This window comes from Onychostoma macrolepis, chromosome 15, assembly GCF_012432095.1.
Source record: "Onychostoma macrolepis isolate SWU-2019 chromosome 15, ASM1243209v1, whole genome shotgun sequence".
In the NCBI taxonomy this organism is placed as follows: Eukaryota; Metazoa; Chordata; class Actinopteri; order Cypriniformes; family Cyprinidae; genus Onychostoma; species Onychostoma macrolepis.
In genome coordinates, this window is record NC_081169.1 from 13,807,692 (window position 1) to 13,829,287 (window position 21,596).

At 39.4% G+C, this 21,596-nt stretch overlaps 2 protein-coding genes across 7 annotated transcripts; one reads left to right on the forward strand and one right to left on the reverse strand.

The window, feature by feature from the left end:
• Positions 1-5,407, forward strand: zgc:112083 (uncharacterized protein LOC550461 homolog). Its single transcript, XM_058799657.1, has 10 exons — positions 1-299; positions 560-716; positions 857-1,083; positions 1,770-1,881; positions 1,963-2,115; positions 2,235-2,309; positions 3,431-3,551; positions 3,647-3,785; positions 4,337-4,461; positions 4,550-5,407. Exons 2-10 carry the CDS (start codon positions 566-568, stop codon positions 4,956-4,958), a joined length of 1,512 nt encoding a protein of 503 aa, XP_058655640.1. The 5' UTR covers positions 1-299; positions 560-565; the 3' UTR covers positions 4,959-5,407.
• Positions 5,408-5,480: 73 nt separating this feature from the next.
• auts2b (activator of transcription and developmental regulator AUTS2 b) lies at positions 5,481-20,029 on the reverse strand. Of its 6 annotated transcripts, XM_058799652.1 has the most exons (16): positions 18,508-20,025; positions 18,084-18,124; positions 13,681-13,819; positions 10,941-11,087; positions 10,802-10,849; positions 10,504-10,718; positions 10,350-10,394; positions 9,429-9,524; positions 8,960-9,031; positions 8,789-8,818; positions 8,629-8,700; positions 8,384-8,519; positions 7,800-7,880; positions 7,625-7,708; positions 7,315-7,522; positions 5,481-6,732 (listed from the first exon to the last, which is right to left on the reverse strand). In XM_058799652.1, exons 6-16 carry the CDS (start codon positions 10,546-10,548, stop codon positions 5,622-5,624), a joined length of 1,980 nt encoding a protein of 659 aa, XP_058655635.1. In that variant the 5' UTR covers positions 10,549-10,718; positions 10,802-10,849; positions 10,941-11,087; positions 13,681-13,819; positions 18,084-18,124; positions 18,508-20,025; the 3' UTR covers positions 5,481-5,621. The 6 variants fall into 6 exon arrangements, with proteins under 6 accessions (XP_058655635.1, XP_058655634.1, XP_058655630.1 ...); XM_058799651.1 differs by having other exon boundaries at positions 10,525-10,718; positions 10,802-11,087; positions 18,508-20,029; XM_058799647.1 differs by having other exon boundaries at positions 10,802-11,087.
• Positions 20,030-21,596: the final 1,567 nt, after the last annotated feature.

The following is a 21,596-nucleotide window of genomic DNA, read 5'->3' on the forward strand; positions in this document are numbered from 1 at the left end:
TTTGTCTGTGACACGGAAACACACGTCACGACCTTCTCCATCCTCCCAAACAAACAAATTACCCGCGTTCCTGTCTGTCTCTTCATCTGCTCAACGTTCATGAACTTTTAAGTAATTTAATTTCCCAAACAGCGAAGCAGTTTTACAGGACAGAGTCCAGTTACTCAGTATATTTTAAGACTATATGAATTTTATTTTACATTAATGCCTGAATGTGTGCGCGCGCTTCTGAGCCTCGACCAGTTAATAAAACTGAACTAGCAAGTGATCCTCAAAGCAGCTGACTCTTTAACATCAGAGTAAGTGAATTTAATCATTCATAACCTCTCTGGCAGTATCAGGGTATTGTTTTGAGATTTTTGAGCTTGTGTATGGTGCAGTAAACAACCAGCACTCAACCTTGTTTAGATTATGAGTTAATAAACGTTTGTTTAAGTTACGTCGCACGAGCTCACGTCTTATAGCTGTTTTAAAGACACGTTTAGAGGGTTGTCATTGCCAGATGCAATATCCTCGGTATTCAGAAGTCTTACTTATGTAGTTGTATGCTTTCTCAAAGGTTAAGATGGCAAAAAGAAGAAATGTCTCTAAAATAATGGTGGCATGCGAGTGGGCATCATGCACTTTCAAGAGCCAAAGCATGGAGGAGTTGAGTGATCATATGTCTCTACATCTGAAGGAGCATCTTGGGGAAGGAGATGCCATGGAGGAACTGGGTAGGATATTGTAATGCATGCATAAGTAGACGAATAAGGCAGATCTTTATTGCAATGTCTGTGGCAACATTTGAATTTTATGTAAATTGTAGGCAGTGCATATATTAAGATGGTTGTGTTTGATATCATGTCTGTTATAGAGGATTATCCATGTCTATGGAGGGGCTGTGAGTTCCTGGCGATGGGAAGCCAAAGTGAGCTGATCGCTCATGCCCATTTCCACATCTTCCACAGCAAGCTGAAATACATTGGGACTCAGCTCCTTGAATCCCACCCCGATCTTCCTAGTTGCACTCAGGATCTTCACAGCAGCAGTCTAGTTCCAGATGTCTCTGAGGGGTTCGTCTGTCAGTGGCAGCACTGTGATGTTAGTATTGTAGCATGTTGACTTCTGTTTTACTTTGACCCAAAAAGTGAAAATTTGCAGAAAATGTACTTAGTGCTTGCCCTCAGGCCATCCAAGATGTAGGTGAGTTTGTTTTTACATAGGAACAGATTTGGAGAAATGTAGCATTGAACTGCAGTGAATGGGTGCCGTCAGAATGAGAGTCCAAACAGCTGAATAAAACATCACAATAGTCCACAAGTAATCCACACAACTCCAACCCATCATGTCCTCTATCCATAATATTGATTTCTCGAGTGAAAAAGTCGGTCTTGTCTGGAATTCATTTGAGAAATATCCACAGATTAAGCACTGTTTACAAGCAAAAACAGTTCTAAACAAATATGTCAGTTTTAAAAGAACAACAGGAGATGGACTTTTTCCACTGCGCGAAGTGTTTTTATGGATTATGGACAGGTAATTTGGTCAGAACTGGTGGTTTTAAGTTAAAGATGAATTTGTTGACGGCACCCATTCACTGCAGAGGATTCATTGGTGAGCAAGTGATGTAATACTAAATTTCTCCAAATCTGTTCCGATGAAGAAGCAAACACATCTACATCTTAGATTACCTGAGTAAATTTTCAGCAAATAAAATTTTTTAGTTGAGATATTCCTTTAAATTAGACATTATATAATGAGCTTGTCCATTTATTTTGCTTTATCAGAGTTCCTTTAATAACCCTGAGTGGTTCTACCGTCATGTTGACATGCACGCACACTGCACTGAGCTCCAGCCGCTTCCTGATCGACAGCAGGCTCTGTTCTGCAGCTGGTCAGGTAGGTGCTTTCTGCAAAACGGGAATGTTTCACCAGTGTTTATAATGTTCCTATGTGAAACGCTTTTGCTATTTTTTGCAGGCTGTGATGCTTTCTTTAAAATTAAGTACCGCTTACGTGAGCATCTACGCAGTCATACACAGGAGCGGCTGGTCGCTTGCCCCACCTGCGGCTGTATGTTCTCCAGCAATACCAAGTTCTTTGACCATATCCAAAGACAAGCAGAACCGGAAGGTCAGTTTATTTCAAATAGTTTCTCTTCACTCGCTGACATTACAGCAACACTGATGTTTAAGAATGTCCATTAAATGTCTCTAAGTCCATAGTTGTTCCATAAATATGTTTTATTGCAGATTCTCTTACATGTGGACATTGTGACAAAGCATTTGCCAATGAGAGGCTGCTGAGAGACCATGTTCGTCAGCATGGTGGGTTAAAGTTTGATATGTAATTTAAACTTTTGAGATTGGGATACACAATATATCAATACCATATCAGTTACTGGCTGATATTAGAGATTTAAATTAGTGCTGTCAAATGATTAATTGCATCCAAAATAAAAGTGTGTACTGTGTATATTTATTATGTATATATGCATGAATATATTTAAGAAAAATGTTATGTTTATATATTTTATATATATATATATATATATATATATATATATATATATATATAAATAAATGCATGTAAATATTTTCTAAATATATACTGTATGTGTGTGTATTTAGATATACATAATAAATATACACAGTACACATAAATTATGTCAACAAAAACTTTTATTTTGGATGCGATTAATCGCAATTAATTGTTTGACAGCACTAATTTAAATTTATTGGATATGAAATTATGCATGCTCATTTCCTGATTTTACATTTACATTATAATTTACATTGTACATTATAATGCTATAATTCTAAATTAATTTGTAGAAATATAAAATATATGTTATGTATTCTTTATTTAGGCAAAATAGTATGGAATTTTAATATCGGCCATAGCATGAAAATAATGATCAGATTATGATTATTAGCCAGAATGTGATGTATCCTTTTATTTAGGATGCTTTATAAAAGAATGACATCTTCTGAAAAACAGTATTGTTCTTTATAGATGCTTTATACCATGTAAAGTCATATTTCTTTATGTACTGCCTTATTCAGTACAGATTGTTTCAAAGCAGCACAGTAATAACAGTATACTTTTTTAATTTATTTTATTTATGGTTTTAAAGTTTTGATAAATACAGAAAGAAAGAAAAAAAAATGGATGAACAGCAAAACGAACAAACAAAAAACTGCTGAACTTCCTCAGTAATGAATACAAAGCAATTATTGAAAATACTGAAGATAGACACGTAAAAAGAAAACAATATTGCTTTATAAACCAGATCGAAAATAACAGTATTAATAGTGTCTCTATTCAGCTCAGTTTAGTTTTGTTCTCATTCAGTAGTGTCAGTGCATTGAAATGGATAATATTACTGAATATTAAGTGTCTTTTACACCTATAAATATATCTCGGTTTCCTCTTTCTTTTTTTGCAGTGAATCATATAAAATGTCCTCTCTGTGACATGACATGCACATCCCTTTCCACCTTGAAGATCCATATCAAATTCCGTCACTGCGATGAGAGGCCCTTCCCGTGTGACTTCTGTGAGAGCAGGTGGCTGCCGGGAGTTTGCACACTGTCCACATACACTCAATGAAGTACTGAAGAATATATTGCATATATTTATTGGCTTGTCTCCTTACTTTTAGCTTCAAGAACCAGCATGATTTGCGGAGACACATGGAAACTCACAATGAGGGAGCAGCATACCACTGCACAGTAGAGGGCTGTGGATACTCTTCACGCATGGCCCACACTATGAACCAGCACTATAAACGAGTACATGAGGTCAGCCAGCAGAGGGTGCTGTAACCTCAGCCATGATTCATGTTTACAGGAACGTTTTTGAGTTGAGCTGTACTCATAGCATTTGAGTCGGAATGTTGATTATTACAGAAAATAATTCTGACACATCTGTACTGAACTATAAAACTAGTGTGCTGATCTTGTCTGTGCAAAGGCTGAATCATGTCGGCAACACACAACACTTTTTTATTTATTTATTTTTTTTATAATTTCAAGTTTATGCACTTGTACAGCTCAAATCAAAAACTTATTTACTGATTAAATTTCTTTAATAATAAACTTTGCATTTTTGATTTTTTAAAACTTTTTCATTTATATATTTTTAAAATTATTTAAAGAAAATATACTTTTTTTTTTTTTTAACATTTTTTTGTATTAGTGTTGATGTGTTCAATTGTGTAAACTGCGTTTTACACATACAAAAATAGTGAAAGTCTTAAAACAGTTTATTTTGAGTAATGACTTTTTTTTATAGTTTTAGTTAGCTGTTAGTAATGTCATAAAATAACATGTATGAAAACTGTCTGCAACAGGACAACATGGTTCCAAGGTATAAGTGTCACCTTTGTGACAAGACCTTCTCTTGGTGTTACACACTCACCCTCCACCTTCGAAAGAAGCATCAACTCAAATGGCCATCTGGACATTCCCGTTTTAGGTATGCAATTAATAGTATCTTAAAATGTAATTAGTTGCTTCTGAGCTATTAAGTTGCCATCATGTACTAAAAATTGCTTGTTGAACAGGTACAAGAAGGATGAGGATGGGTATCTGCGGCTCAACATGGTGCGTTTTGAGACTGTAGAGGTTACGGAAGAGGTGATCAAAAACATGGCTGAAAAGCGCACCCCTCGCAAGGTCTCAGGTTCAACCAGTCACTCCAAGGAACCCATGCTGCATCCCGACAGCAGCAATAGCACTCCCCAACATTCTTCCTCTCCCTCCTCTCCTTCCTCATCTTCTTCGACCTCAGAGCTCCTGGAGGGAACTGACAGTAGTGGATTAAAAGGCGATGAAACATCTGTATATTGTGTGTTGAACACTGTGACTGAGGTCAGTGGGGATCCAGAGGAAATGGACCAACCTGGTGGGCCATCAGGGGCTGTTAGAGCTCTGGCTGCAGTGGCTAGAGGTCTAGGAATGGATGTGGTGTAATCTCATACCTATCAAATGCAGTTCTTATCAGAGACAACTTGTGTAAGAATACACAACCTGTTTAACCTCCATAGATTTAACATTTTCCATTAAATCAATGTTTTTACTAATATGCAAAGCTTAAGAGGCTGATGTTGTTTTTTTTAAAGCATTTTTTGAGTTTTTACATGATCTCAGGTGTCTAATACATATTTGTACGTATGTTGTTCTCCATGTAGCACTCTGACTGTTAGCACTGTTTTATTTTACATAAATATTACCTTTGATATTTTTAGCTCTGCATTTTAAAACATTTGATTTTTGCTTTTATTTTTATAAATTACCAGGAACAATAAGATAAATTTTTGAGCCAAGGTAAGTAGGTAAAATCTAATTTATTTGTGTTGATACTTGTTGAATATTTTGCATATTGTGTTGTATTATGGTTCCATTGTTGCCTTGCTATAGTTGTAAATAGTTGTGTATTTTTTAAAGTCCTTTAGTTTCAAATATATTGTTAACATTCAAAAAGAACAAGTAAAGTTATTTTTTTCTCAGAAGTCATTTTAATTATTATTTTTTTGACCAAAAAAATCATTTCCACCACTGTACATTTTGACTACACGTTATTTCACATGAAGTGCTTGATATACATAAGTCCGTCAGTTTCTGATTAAGTCCAGCTCACCGAGTCTCAGTGTCTCTGTGTGGGTGCAAAACAGGTCTGTCTATGAGAGGGGTCATCCGTCTCGGAGATCCTGGCCGTGCTGCCAGCATTGGAAAAAGCGGATGTGGTTGGGCGTGTAGATAAGCTGCAGGTAGAGTCCTACTGAGTGAGCTATAATGTGGGAGCCCTGTGCTGGGGTAAGCCGCCGTGAGGAGTCCTGGAGGCGGTAAGTGATGATCCAGTGCAGTATGATGCATAGCCAACAGGCGGCTACGCTCGCTTTCTTCTCTCAGGAAGGCCAGACGGTGCCTTTCCTCCAGCTGACTCCTTTGCTCCAAGGCCATGGATTGCAGAAATGGCTCTCGTGGGTAAGCAGGGTGCCCCATCATGGCACGTTGCAGGGAGTCGGTTCTTATTAAGAGGTCCTTGCCCAAGGAGTCCCTACGAGGAAGATCTAAACCTCGGTAAACATTCCGCATAGACTCCCAGTGTTGAGGTGAGTAAGGCAGCCTTTCGGCTCCAGGTAATGGACCCATTCCCAGAAAAGGTGAGACCAGCCTAATCCTATCAAGACCAGGGTGGCCAGCTGGGATTCCTATGGGCAAAGGAAGAGTTGAAAGAGGTGAAGGGTTAATAGCAGGGGTTCTAGGATCCTGCCATGGTTTTTCCAAAACTTTCTGGTGTGTTGTAACCTCATGGTCCTGGTCGTCTCTCTTCTCCTCCTTCACTCTCACCTTGCTGCTCTTGGCATGGGGTTCATACTCGACTCTAATCTTCTTCTCTGCTGGCTCCCAGGGTTGGCGATCACTGTTTGGCCGCTTGAGATCCTCTCTCTGTTGCTTGGGTGATGAACTCTCTTTTCCTGCTGGCTTGTCCTCAGCTGTCTGCTGCTGCTCGCTTTTGACATCCTTTTCTCTTTTGTCACTTTGGATCTCTTTGTGTTTTGGCTCCTCAGTTTCTTGAGTTTGTTGCGGAAGCTCTTGGGCTTGTGTTTTCTCTCTTGCCTGCTCCTCTTCCTTGGGCTCATCAGGAGAGGAACTTTTGAAGGACTCTGTTGGTTGTTTGTTGTCCAGTGCACTATTCCTGATGGGGGACAAATGCCTTCCGTTTGATTTCTCTTTAGGCTCCCTGTAATGATTGAAATGAATGATTATCTGTTTAAACTCTTGACCAGGAGGTCAACTCTACGAATTCTTGATCAGGTAGGTTATCTAGGACCAGGGGTGTCCAATCATGTTCATGGAAGGCCAATGTCCTGCAGAGTTCATCTCCAACCTGCCCCAAACTCACCAGCCTAGAGGTTCCTTGGGTAATCCTGAAGACCTTAATTAGCTGGTTTAGGCATTTATTTAAAACTGAAGCTAAACTCTGCAGGACAGTGGCCTTCCAGGAGCAGGAATGGACACCCCTGGCTTAGGTAGTTAGCTCCTGAAACACATCAAGGAGGTGTACATAACTGCAGAAAGCAATCTGTTAGCATTCCCAACTGTTCAATAACAGTTGCTCGGCTAGTGCAGGACTCCTTGGAAGTACCCAATTTGAAAATCTTTCCAGAACTAAGTGCCCATTTAGCAAACATGGCAGCGACCTAGTCACAAACTTTCAGGGATGCACATGCTGACTGAGCAACTGTTATTGAAGTGAATACTAACGGATAGGATTCTGTCAAGATCTTCTTGATCTTGGAATCGCAAAATTGCTGTTACGTACCGTTCCTTATCATCTTTGTCTAAGGAATCTCTCTTAATCGCTGCTCTGTCCGGTATGGAGGGAGCTCTCTCGGTTTCAGAAGGCCTTGGACACAGAGGGGGCGTTGGGAAGGACGAGGGCGTCTGGTGCAATCTGTTCCAGTTCTCCAGTTGTCCACTTGAAGTTGGCACCGTTTTACCATCTTTAGTCCCATGTGCTGCGTTTGGTGCTGTGAATGCCCGAGAATAATTATCGTCAGTCAGAGGAAGACTGCATTTTTAACCTACAGCAAAAGCAGATCCTTTCACGTCAGGATAAAAGAGATCCTTACTTATTGATGGGTTTCCTAGTCCTCCAAAGGCAGATGAACTCAGCGTACTTAGTCCTCCAAAGGTGAGTGGCTTATTAAGAGACTCTACACAATAACAAGAGATACGTGAGTTTAGAATTTGAGGAGTAATGTTGATCTAATATGAATTCAGTTTTGAAGTCAGACATAATCTTACCATGATGGGGGATTACACTGTGGAGATTGTTTGGGGTATGCGGTAAGTGTCCATAGGGCGAAACTGAAGGGTGTGTAGGACCTAACAAGACAGATGTAGATACTGGTGAGCACAGTCCTGTTTCTGTCAGACAATCTCTTATAAAACTCACAGGACACTTCTTACTGAGATCATGGGGATTCATTAATGTTGACACTGGCGGTACCTAACCCTACCCCAGTCCTGTCCAATCCTGTTTCTTAAGCACCAACGTCCTGCAGAATATAGCTCCAACCTGCCCTAAAATACCTGGAAGTAATCCTTTAAGTAATCCTGAAATCTTTAATTAGCTATTTCAGATGTGTTTAATTATTGTTGGAGCTGAACTCTATAGAACACTGGCCCTCTAGCAGGAGGACTGGACTACCCTAAAATCAATGGGAAGTAGCAGGTTGATGAGAATGCACCTAGTGTTAATCCATAACCCTATAATCTAATTGGTCGATGGGATGTTGTTGCAGAACCAACAACTTGGTGATCCAGGAACATCCCATTTAGCTAAATTTAGTCACTAGTGTGGATTTGATCCGTGCTGTAACTTGTACCTGCATTAGAGAGGATGGTGGAGGGACGGGGCAAATCACGTGGCTGCAGTCCCATGAAGCTCGAGCCAGGCGATCGATTCAGAAACTCGGGCTTAAACCCAAAATCTAATTTATGTGGCTCAATCTGCATCTGCTTCTGTAACCCCAGGAATAGAAAATGGTTACATTAATTACAGATTACTTGTTCAAAACTAGATATATATCCACATCTTGGGAAAAAAAACGGTTATTTATTTTGCACTTACCTTCATTTTTTGCTGATGATGGTAAACTTGCCATGCAATGTGGACATGCATTGCACACCACTTCCCAGGTTTCTGAGGGGGAAAAAACAAAACAATGAATGATGGGTAAAGAATTGTGATTTACTTAAAAAGGAGTTGAATAATCACATGTAAACCTTACCTTTGGTTTAGGACACATGGGGTCAATAAGCTAAAAAAAAACACATTACATTATCCTCCTTATATTTCTTGAATGATAGACAGAACAGCTGTAAATATTTAACGAGACATATATGGCTCAGATTTTGACCCATTAGAGAAGCCTTGCAACTGATGCTAAATGGAAACTTACTCTGGAGTCCTTCTGTAAAAGTTGGTGTGGCACAGATCCTGGTCTTGACACCACGTCTAGTGGGTTGGAAGCCTGCAAATACAAAATTTGTGAATACTACATCTATATTCAATTCAATTATTAACATGATCATGAATCATGCCCTGTTCTTCCACAGCACACATTCTCTTTTATACAAGTAATTATATAAGTGTGGCTAGTCCGGCCTTTACATTCATTATTATTCCTGGCCTTTAAAAACAGGCTTTGCAAATGTGGGACTGAAAATAAACACTTTGCAGAATCTCATCTGAAAACTATAGAAAACCACGAGACTTTTCTTTTCTTGTTTTTTCTTTCTTTGTGGGAGGTCATCTCAACTCAAGAAATATCAAGTTATTCACAGGCTTCCTTTGGCGTCGTCAAGGCCTTTTAAGAATGCTGTGTTTCAAACAAAACAGAAAGCTAAGAGACAGAGTGGCAGGCAAACCTTGGGCTGAAAAGCTCCCTGGAGAGAGCTGAATGGTCCAGCAGGTGGAACCATAGGAGGTATTCCAGTCATTACTGACGGATAGGACGGGACCAACTGTAGAGAAACAGCAGAAAAATGTCATTAATGTCAGGAAACAAAAGTGTGTTCATGCTGATTTAGGACACAAAAGCATTTCTGTTTATGGCCTTTAAAGTGAAATCAAAATTGACGCTATTTAGGTAAAGTACATTAATTACTGAACTTAAGTTTACATCTCACAATTCTATTTTTTATTTTTTTTTATTAATTTATTTTTAAGATTTATTATGATAGGACAGATCAGAGCTGACAGGAAGTGAAAGTAGCAGAGAGATGGGGGGCGGGATTGGGATAGGTCCTCATGTCGGGATTCGAACTCGGGACGCCCGTAGTACAACAGCACTGTATGTCGACAATTCTGGGTTTTTTTAAGCTTCTGCCACTGAATAAATAATACTAAAGGAAATTGTGACTCGAAATTCTTTGCTTTCAATTGCTTATAGTTTATTAGATATAACAATTAAAACTTGTCTTAGAATTGCAAGAAACAAAGTCAGAATTGTGAGATATAATTGCAGAATTATGAGATATAAACTCCTAATTAAGAGGGAAAAAAGCCAAAATTGTGAGATATGAACTGAATTCGGACTTTTTCACATCCCGCAATTCTGTTTTTCTTCCTCCACATAATTAAAAATAAAAACGGTATTTGCGACTGAATTCTGACTTTTTTCTTGGCAAGTTTATATCTCACAATTTGAACTCATCTTCTCAGAATTGCGAAAAAAGGGTCAGAATTATGAAATAAAATGTCACAATTATCTTTTAAAAAATTTTTATTCAATGGCGGAAACATGCAACTCTAATCACTGGCCATGATGTGCACAAGATATAACTTACATTGTGTCTATGGAAGGTGTCCATTTTAGCGGGGTATTTGTCAAACTGCAAGAAAAGAGAAAAAGAGAGATTTACCTTCACTTAATGACTTTGTACATTGCAATTGGTAGAATTTCAGCTCAAAACATTGACTATTATGAGTATTTCTCCTCACTTGTCTGGCAGGGCTACGCACCAGTGGTGCTGCTGGGCTGGGCATGATGGAATGGGGGAATGGAGTGAAGGTGTGCTGATGTGTGTGTTGGTGTGTGTGCTGGTGCTGGTGGAACTCCGTGCGCAGGTAGGCCGGGGGAGCTAGAGCGCCTCCTCGATCGGCAGTCTGGGAGGCCAGGAAGCGAGAGTTTAACTCTTGCCGCAGTAGGTCATGATCTAGAAGGCACGTGACAGAGCGAATCAGAGCACAGCTAGCAGAAATATGATTTATTTTTTCAGTCCGTATGGTGCTGCTGTACCTGCGTAGGGAGCTGTTGCTGGCACGCTGGGCACCGGCAGAGCACTTCCTGTTAAGAGGGGAGGAGGAGGCAGGGCTGTAGTTGGGGCAAACATGTTGAGGTGTTTAGAGAGGGGGATGATTACTATGCTCTTCTTTACTTGTGCTGATGCACTCCAAGTGCACAAAAGTGACTACAAACAGCTTGTTCCTTTAGTCTTTCTTGGGTTCTAAATGTCTCCTCCTTGTGGCATTTTGCTCGTTGTTTTCTGCTCTCGCATTTGTGGTATTAGCAACATCAGCAAGACCTGCAGGTCAATAAAAATACTGAGTCAACACATGGCATACTAGGCCAGATAATTAGAGAATCCATCTTACCAAACAATGATTCAGTCACTTTGAATACAACAAGATTACATTGCTTGCAAAACTCACTGTCATAATGCTACACTCTGTGCCCACTTCAATCTGTAAAATTATGGTCCCTAAATATACTAGTTTTATCATTTAAAATGTAAATATTGTTAGTTTTATTACTTAGAAAATATTTTTGATGGGTTTAATTAAATAATATACTATACATTTGCATGTACAGCTCATGGTAGCTCTGTAAAAGTTAATAAAGCTGAATTTAAAAAATATATATATTTAAAATAAATTCTCCTATGGAAAAATCCTCTTTCATTTTTCTGTTATAAATGTCACATTATGGGAAAAAATGGGTTACAGTTCACACCGATATTAATAAGCATTCTTGGACTACTATTACTTCACACATTTATGAGCCATGATGACCAAACATCTGACAAATTAACATACAATACCACTCATACAATACCACTCTAATGTTTAGGGCCAGTAAGATTTTTTGAAATACCTTTTTTCAGTAATAGTGCCATGAATTGATTCAAAGTGACAGTAAAAAGTGACATTTATAATATTACAAAAGATTTTTCAACTAAATACTGTTCTTTTGAAAGATGTTCATTTAAAGAATCCTGAAAAATTAAGTAGCAAAAATTTGAACATTTGTAATATTAAGAAATGTTTCTTGGGCACCAAATCAGCATATTAGAATGATTTCTGAACAATCATGTGACACTGAATACTGGAGTAATGATCACAAGAATAAAATACCATAATTTAAAAAAACAAAAAAACTGTTATTTTAAGTTGTAATGATATATCACAATAGTACTGTTTTTACTTTAGTGAGCACTTCGTTAAGAGACCTTACCATCCCTAAATTGTGTTAAAGCAAAGATAACAGTTCAAAATGAGGAAAGATCCTCATAAATAAAGAGTAGGATATCTCTATTTTTACAGCATTAGCCATAGGCTACCACTGGTGACGTTTACTGGTCCCTGCCGGGGGCGCTAATAGTGAATGCAAATGTGATGAAGGGGTGAAATCCCTTAGGGATTGGCCCATCTATACAACCTGCAATTACCTCCTTTTGAACAGCACTCATGCACATAAAGCAAAGCAGTAAATCTCTTTTGTGTAGGGCTGTCAATTTGGGCCTTTTCTCCAGTACTGCTGTATCTATAGTGAAAGGTCTTTTGAGAGCCCCATAATGGATTGTTAGCTTCTCCGAGGGGTAGACCTCCTTTCGCGAACACCAGGGGTCCACGGAGGAGGGAAACACAAGGAGCAACTTATTCGCCTGAGCTGAGCTCCAAATCCCTTGTGATGAGCTGTTTGTATTGAATAGGATGACACAGCCGCAGGGGTCATTCAAACGTTGGGAACAGTGAACGTGCGTGGAGAAACTAAACGTGAATCCCAAGAACGCAATACTTTATAAACTTTCAGATCTGTAATGAGATGAACGCACAAGTCTCACGGGAGGAGAACAGAGTGGTACAGGCCACATGGCACAACTTAATAGCTGGACCGGCTACAGACTAATCGAGTAAAGCTAAATAATAAGCACACTGAGTCCTTAATAGACCCTCATAATGGCGCTGGCGTTTAAATCTAATTTGCATCCCGTTAAATCAAAGAACAGCATGTGCCGATGTACCCTTCCATCAGACGCCGCAATAACCTAGAAATGAAAACGTTTGGCCGGTGTTTATAAGACTGGTTTCGCTTAAACTGCTTGTTTTCAATTAGTGTCATGGCACGGTAATGCTCTATTTTGATGCAGGTCAGGAATTAAGCTAAGCCTCTTTTTGGAGCTGTCAGGCCACCAGCGAATTTGTCTTCCTGTGTCAGTTGGCAGCTCCCTTCCCCGAGCCATTTTTGTCATTCATCAAGCCCATTACTGGCCTAACCCTTCCAGGCATGCAGAAACGAATGGTCTAATCCCTTCATTCTCACAAAGACAAGATTAGCTGGAGGTTAAACACTCGTGTTCTTTAAATTTTGTCCTTGACAGAGTGCCAGGGGAAAGCTCTTAATCTCGTGAAGGAGCAGTTGGAGGGAGCTTTGTGTGCAATGTGCATACAAAAGTAGACGAGCACGGCTCAGGCGGAGCGCAGGTAAGCCCTCCTAAAAACTCCTCGTAATCTTCGAATCATGAGCGTGTTTACCGTAGCCGTCCCTCTGCGGTTTTGTGCTCGCAGATGGCGGAGACGTCTCATAAATCATCTGGTGGCATCGAGGGCCGTGTGCGTTATTGCTAGGGCACAGTTGGCAAATGACTCAAACTGAGAAACAGTTGTTCTTGTGTGCTGACAGGTTCCCACGTGGTTTTTAGCTCGCTGTGAATGAAGCCCACTCAGCTAAGGTGCATCTGTTCGGCTGCACCTCTCTGACACTTCAACAATCTTTGAGCACTATGTGGTTGGATTTCATCTGTGTGGGTTTGTATCGTTGAAATGTGTTAAAACAACACTCAAACTTCTACATTCAGGATTAGTCATCAACTGAAAACAGCTAAAAAAAGCTCCTACCTCTATGTTTCTGCACTCTCCACACCCCTGAATCGTGTAGGAATCCTCTAGAAATGCGTCGTTCCAGTCGGACCAGGCTGTAATCTGGCAGGTTTAGAGAGTTGTCTCTGGTGCAGCGTTCAGCAGGCGTTCAACAGCTCTTGAATGAGACACAGGGGAACAGTATCTCTCTGTATTCTCAACTTGCCAGTCTGTCTGCAGGATCACAGTCTGTGGTGTTGGGTATCACACAGACTAAGCGAACACTTCCTTTATGGCGGTTCTCTCTCTCGCTCTCTCTCTCTCTTTTCCAGTTAATACATCAAAGCAGAAAGCCAACTGGTTGGTATGAACAGGATTTTCATGCATACTGTGATTTTTATGGATCAAATCATTAATTCGTGCAGGTCACAGCTATTAAAGTGGGATTCTACACAGTTTTTTGTTACAGTATTTGGTAACACTTTATTTTAAGAACCAATTATATTAAATGGCTGCATGCATATTACTAGCACACTGGCTGTTTATTTGTTCTTATAAAGCACATATTAATGCATTATTCTATATGACCATTTCTTACATCCCTCAATCCTACCCCATACCTAAACTTAACAATTGCCTTGCTAATGTTTATTTATATTAAGTTTATTGAGGGAAAACTCTCATTTATTAGTGAATATGTCTTCCCTATTCTAGCAAAACATTAAAATAAGTGCACATAAAGGATTATGTATTGCTTTTCATGTTTTTCACCTTAGAAAAGACTTCAATAATCTAACACATGCTTCATAAATTCAAATCAAAACACCATTTTTAAAGTTTTCTCATCAAAATTTTCACATTGTAAAAATATTGTATTTTTATTATATATGCACGCAGTAAAAACAGTAATATTGTAAAATATTTTTACAATTTATTTTTTACAATTTAAAATAAGTTGAATTTTCAGCAGCTATTACTGACTCCAAACTTTTGTGTGTCTTAGATGTTAATAAAAAAAATGAAATAAAGAAATAAAATTTCTGACAGAGTTTTTTTTTTATTAACATCTAAGACCGTTTATTCTTAGATGGAATGTAACTGAGATGACTATTACATCTCATGACCTACGAAACAGTTTTCCTCTGGGATAACTTGAATTATACGGTATATAATATCTTTGCAGTAAACATATCCACCCCCTCCTGCATGTCTCCTCAGTTTTAAAGCTTTAAATCCAAACAGCTTGTACAAAAGTGCAATTCCTCCTTCAAAACCTCATTTCATCAGCCATATTCAGCATATGACAGAACCGAGCCGTATTTGAGCAAGTCATCTCTTGTTATTATAACGTAATCCCTTCCCAAAGGATGATGAGAGAGGCCAGTTCAGGACACAGGCTAGGGATATATAAATTGCTGTGAGCAAAATGAGTGCGTTCTCCCACAGTCAGTACAATAGGCGGCGGTGCTCAGCGTAGACCTGTTTCATTATTCAGCGCTCAGGTTTCGTTCAGTCTGGGATTAGTGATGGGGATGTAGGCCGGCCATGCACACAATGTCTCCTGATGCCTGTGGGATGTCTTGTACCTCCCGCTTCTGAGAAACCGAGCCCCTGGAGCGCCAGTAAAACAATCAGCGGCGTGAAGGACGCTAGAGACTCGGATCCTCAGCTATATAACAGATGATAAAGGGGCTCGTTGTGAGTCTTATCGCAGCGGTCAGTCATGGCTGTAACATGCGTGAGATCTGGGGGCAAAGTGAGCGCTAAAGTTGGATAGTCAAAGTGTTTATTTGAGTCGTGCTGAAAGCTCCAAACAGTCAGCTGGCTCGCTGATCTCTCAACAGCGCCGATCTCGGCTATACACTATCCCCCGATGCTTGGGCCCGTCCCGGCTAGGGTTACCCTGCGAACAATGCCAACTCTGTTCTGACTGCCTATCTCACAGACTTCGTTGTACTAACATGTATACCCATGTCTGCAACGGACAGGGGATGAACAGACTATACTACGGCCTTGAATAGTTTCACTTCTACTTTGAAAGTGATCATGCCTGTGAAATGTATTCTGGGCCCTGGATAGCATATAATCTTAACACAGCTTTAACAAGCATCGCAGGAACGTGAAAAACCCTCTATCCAGGCCAGTAACTGCATATCGGCCAAAACCGTGGGCTGAAGCAAAGACAGCTCTGTGAATAGCGGGTTCAGTTATTCCTGGAAGAAACACGTTACGGCTGTGAGTGCTGAGAGAAGCTGTCAACTTTTGACAGCCGAGTGTTGGGCGAATAGATTACACAGCTCCTCGGCGAGCCTGCTCATATTAGCATTAACAACAGAAGGTCAAACATAGTCTAGTCTTATATGGGGGATATTCAGTATATTCAGTGAGGGAAATGATAATATTAAAGAAAAAATGCGTAAAAATCTGAATTTTATAAGCTTTTTAATTTACACTACTGTTCAGAAGTTTGGGGTCAGTAAGATTTTGTAATGTTTTTAAAAGAAGTCTCTTCTGCTCAACAATGCTGCATTAATTATTTGAAGTAAATATTGTGAAATATTATTACAATTTAAAATAGCCATGTTCTTTTCCAATGTATTTTAATATGTAATTTATTCCTGTGCTGGCAATGTTACATTTTCTGCAGTCATTACCTCAGTCTTCATTCTAATATGCTGATTTGCTGCTCAAGAAACATTTCTTATTATTAATGTTGAAAACAGTTGTGCCGTTTCATATTTTTGTGGAAACTGCAATAATTCTTTTTTTTTTTTTCTGTGATATTTGATGAATAGAAATTTCAAAAGAACAGTATATTGACAATTTAAAAAAATTAAGATGGCAATTTGAAGATCATAAATGGCATTAATTTGTCAATAAAATGTCCATAATACTTTGCAATTATTTTTTAAATATCATTAACAAATTGTTTAATATTTGAGAAATCAAAACAATAATTATAATTCATTTAAAAATTATTTTATTTATTTATTAAGTTAATCAGCTGCTAGTTATTTATTTTTTTGCATTTCCACTGATTATTCAGTATTTTGGTTAAAATTGAATGTCCCTGCTTCATTACCACACAATTTATCATACACAATAAAAATTCACATCACACATCCCAAATTCCAGATGATAAATGTTTTCATGTTCTTCACTGACCCTAACTGAATAATCACCTATATCCAGTCTATAAATACCATATTGTTGCCTCTAAAAATACACACCTTTAAAGGATTAGGAATATGATGTGTGTCATTCAAGGAGGTAACGTCTAATTAAAAACTCAATTCCGAGAAGCATTTGGCAGAACGCTGAGAAATAAAACAGACCCTGAAAGCTGTCTAATCCCCCTATGATTGAGACAAGCGTCCTTTAATTCAATTGCATTAAGATGGCTTAAGCTTTAATAGGCTTCTCAAAACATTGCTGCACTATGCGTTCACATCCTTCTGTTATCTTAGACAGCCAATCAGATTTGGCAAAATAAAAGTTATTTAAAAAGCAGTGCTAAAACACAAAATGTTATTGCACATTTGGACCTCTGTACGTAGCAGCAGTCTGACCCATTGGTCCAGTGAAACTCCAGCCCAGCGCTAGTGAACAGACCTTGGCCCATGCTGACAAATGTGCCAGACAGGAGCCTCCAAAGCACCCGCTCTAACATAAAGACGTAAATTCCATTAACTATTGCTGGTGACTCTATGAAAGTAATCTGGTTAAGTTCTTAAGTGCCTCTGATTTGATTTCAGCACGCTTAAGAAGCAAAAACTGCATGAAGTAAATGGTGATGAGTGATACAGGGAGGAACAATTGTGGTTTTCATGAATGCTTCATTGTGAAGTGTGCCAATAAAAATAAATGCACGGCTGAGAATGTCTTGTTAAATAAATCAGTAAGGCTAAAGTGTTTCTGGGCGGATTGGCTGGCTGTGGAGTGACTGACCCTCTATCCAATTAAGTGGAAGATTACCAGCACGTACTTGGCCTGAACGCACCCACCTCCTTATCAAGATGCTAATTGGCTCTAAGGATATCCAGAGGATTTCTCATCATGCCATCTGCCCAATGCAAGTATAAAGTGTCTTGCAAATGTTTTGTTTTCGTAATTGATACTTCAAATATGAGAACGTCCTTAACCTTGGAAGAAAAAAAAAGTCATGAGCTACACCTAATGTCCAAAGCTGAGAATATATAACAAGCTTAATAGTCAAAGTTGACATAAAAATGGCCATTAGCGATTTAACGATTCTTTCACATTGGAATAGGGAGTGATGTGATGAAACTATCATTGGATAATTGAGTCTATCTATCAAACCTATCAAGAGGTGTGAGATATAATGTCTGCTCATGAATTCTCATACGGGGAGACAAATAAACACAATGCTGCTGAAGGCATATTTAGTAATGGTGACGTTATGAACTGTGAGGTTTACATACCTGCATTTGGAGGAGGGAATATCTCTGTTTGTCAGAGCAACCTGCAATATTAATAAGTTTCAGTAAAAATTCTGCATTAGCCATCACAAAAATGTTAACCACAAGAGGACACTGTTTCACCGCTGCAAAACCTGACAAGCAGCTTCACTCTTTTAAGACCCAATGCTTTCAAAGGAAATTTTTACAAACACATGGATAAAATCAAAAATTGGGGAAAAAAAGGTAATAAATTATTTTCAAGAACGTTTCATATTTCATAACCACCAATTTCAAGAATTATTGGCGTAAACTATCCATTTCTCTCTAGGCATGTCTCACTTTCGCAGTAGTATCTAAATGCACAGCAAACACAACCAACCCAAATCCAAATCTTAAATTAGACAAGATCTTTACATTTTATTACATTTTTTTGAGAAGCACTTACCCAATATCCCAATGAAGCGATTGGGGAAGAAGATCCTTCTCAGTGTAATCCAAAATACTGCCAATTTATTTTCAACCAATGCTTTTCACTCCAATATCAGAACACAAAAGTGTTAAAAAGTTGTTTCCTTACATGTATAGGTCCCTCCAAAATCTATAGCGCTCTGACAAATTGTTTGCTTTTACCCTTTGAATATCAGGGCATGTATGATATTGAACATCCTGAACCAATCCTTTCCAGAGACTGAACCAGTATCCAGTAAAATCCTCCAAATACAGTAAACGTGAGGCTCTGAGCTCCTTCACCATCAACAGATTAAGCGCAAATCCACTCAAAGCAGGTTTGAGAGATCCTTTCCAGAGCGTGTCCGGCTGCACTCAGCTCGGCTCAAGAATGCTCCCTCAGTAGCGAACCGTGCATTCCTGTGATCCCTCCCTCAGCGGACACTCCCACCGCCTCCCACACCTCCCTCCTCAGCCCTGAGAGCGGCACCCCGGCGGCAGAACAATTACAACACTCTCCTCCTCTCTGCTCAACACGTACATATAGACAGTCTAGTGATTATGGCCATCCTCTTAATTACAGGCCCAGAATAACCAGAGGGGACAGGCAATGGGTTCAGAATGCTGATGAGACGCTTCCAGACTTCACGCTTATTGGGTGACGTGTCGGCTCCAATTAATGCTTCTGTGCTGGTATGCCACCCCGCTTCTTTTGTAGGGTGAGGAAAGGATGATATGATTTAATGCGGTGGTTGCATTTGTACCTGTCACAGCTTATTATAAACGTATCACATAAATGTGAATGTCACGCACACCGTGTTGTGGAATTCTTTGCGAGGTCAGCCAATCGCAAAGCTCTTCGTCGGACAGAAGGGTAGTGAATGTCAGTGGGAAAAGGGCACGGCGAGATGATAAATCACAAGACGGGATATTATCACAACAGATATATCACGTAATTTATTAGAAGCGTCAACACCCCCATGAGAGGAGGCACATGAAAGCTCCTGCACTCATCAGCCTCATGTCTTCTGTTGCTAATGCAGTGTCCTCTCTGAACCGGGGATGGGCTCTCTTGGGGAGATAGAGGAAGACTTCAAAGTCTGTGGCCCGCCAGGATCGCGGGGAGGTCTCATTCAGCCGTTACCCCTGTCGGCCCTGAGGGAGTTTCTAATTGCATTTCACAGGCCCTGAACAAAACAAGGCCTTGTTCAAGCTGAAGTTGGTCCTCCTGCTGGGACGTAGCTGTGATTTGCGACTCCTCAGCGGGATGTGGATCTTCAGCTTGCCAGAAAAACAGTTTCAGCTTCCTTCTTCTGACTGCACGCACTGGGGCGCCCATAGGCGGATGAATACACGAGTGGCAACGACACCTTCTTCTCCCCTCGGAGGTCGTTCGATCTGTGGGACTGGAGGCAGATGTGTGGGCTCAAGTTGAAATATTAATTCAGACCCACACGAGAGACTCCAAATCGTATGCAGGCCATCAAATATCATCAAACAGAAGATTAGGGGCTTTTCTTTTCATAATTTATAAGCTCCAAATAAAAGCCAATGTACTTTGTACTGGTTCTAGCTGAGCCAGATGTTATTGCTGTGGTTTATTATCCTGACTACATGGGAATTTGATATCTAATACAAGCATAGATCTTATTTATGAGCGCTTCAAAAGAAGAGCATTTTGGTTAAATTATGTGTATTATGTGTTTGTAAATCTAAGGTTGCAAGACCCAGGATATTTAGTGTTTGCGTGGAAGCGGCGAGATATATGGCATCTTTGTATGTGATGTTTTGAGATATACAAGCCGCATATATTCACCGTTCTAACTCGTTACTAAAATCAGACAATATTTTTTTGCAACTAATGCTAATTCTTGTACGTACCTCTCAAGAAAACTTGAGGTTGAAGTCGGAACTGGCAACCATGACCCTTGCTGTAACTCTAACCTTATCATAATTTAATGCTATTTTTATAAGCATTATATATTTTAACAGATAAATAGATTAATTTTGATAGATTCATAGATTTTTCTACATCACATATAGGATTCTTGGATACTGCAGTTTATAAAGCCATTTCAACACTAGTCCTAATAGTTTGGAGCGGTAATTTGATCCAAATCAGAGTATTTAACGACTTTGGAATTTTCATGACCAAATAATAACACCAAACATTAACTTCCCCCAAACTGAACTTTGTTCAAGATGTGGATTTAAATCACTGAATTATCCTCCATCTTAATCTCATTTATATAACACTGAAAAGAGCAGAACGTTTTCACAGTGCCATCACAGTTTAAGCAGTTTCCAAAAAACCATAATAATATATTACCAGCGCACAGCGTGTACGACTAACACAAAATAGTAAATCACTCCTAAATTGTATCATTATAATCATCAAAGGCAGTAAATCGGAGTCAGATGTGATTACTGAAAATGAGATGCGGAACGAGGGCTTTTATTAACTCAGTGCTCATTCTATTATGTTCATTCTAAATTATTTTGTATAATTATGACAAAGAATCAGTTTACGATAGCGTATGTACATCTGTCCCAACGTTAGCCACATCCCAAAGCCCTACAAAACGAAGAAATCGAATGAAAAATGAGCACACGCAAGTTTTTCCGTCTGTCTTTTTTTAAACACCGAAAGATTCTTGCAGACTCGCCTCAAAGGCAAAGTCATTAGTGCCGACTTGGCCTGATTGTTTTCACTGATTTTCTGTCTGAAGGAGGAGTAAATTGATGCCTTAGCCCTTCAGCTCCAGTCTGGCTATTAATTTCAAAGAGCAGGTTTGGCCCGATGGCCCTTTGAGAGAAAGCTGATTTAACTAGATCATTTTTAATGGGGATGGATTCCTCCATACTTGCCCTTTGGAAGAGCCTCTGTCCTCCATAACCACTGGTCTGTAATGGCAAGCTCCTTCTGAGACTATTACTAAGGGCCAATTGGCCTTGAAATGAAATACATAATCTTAATGTACTGGAAGATGTGCGATCCGTTCGCTCGTGGAATGGAACGACTCCACACCGCAGGAGTTTTCAGTCCATAAACAGAAATGCTGCGAGAATGTCGTGCTGTCAGATCAA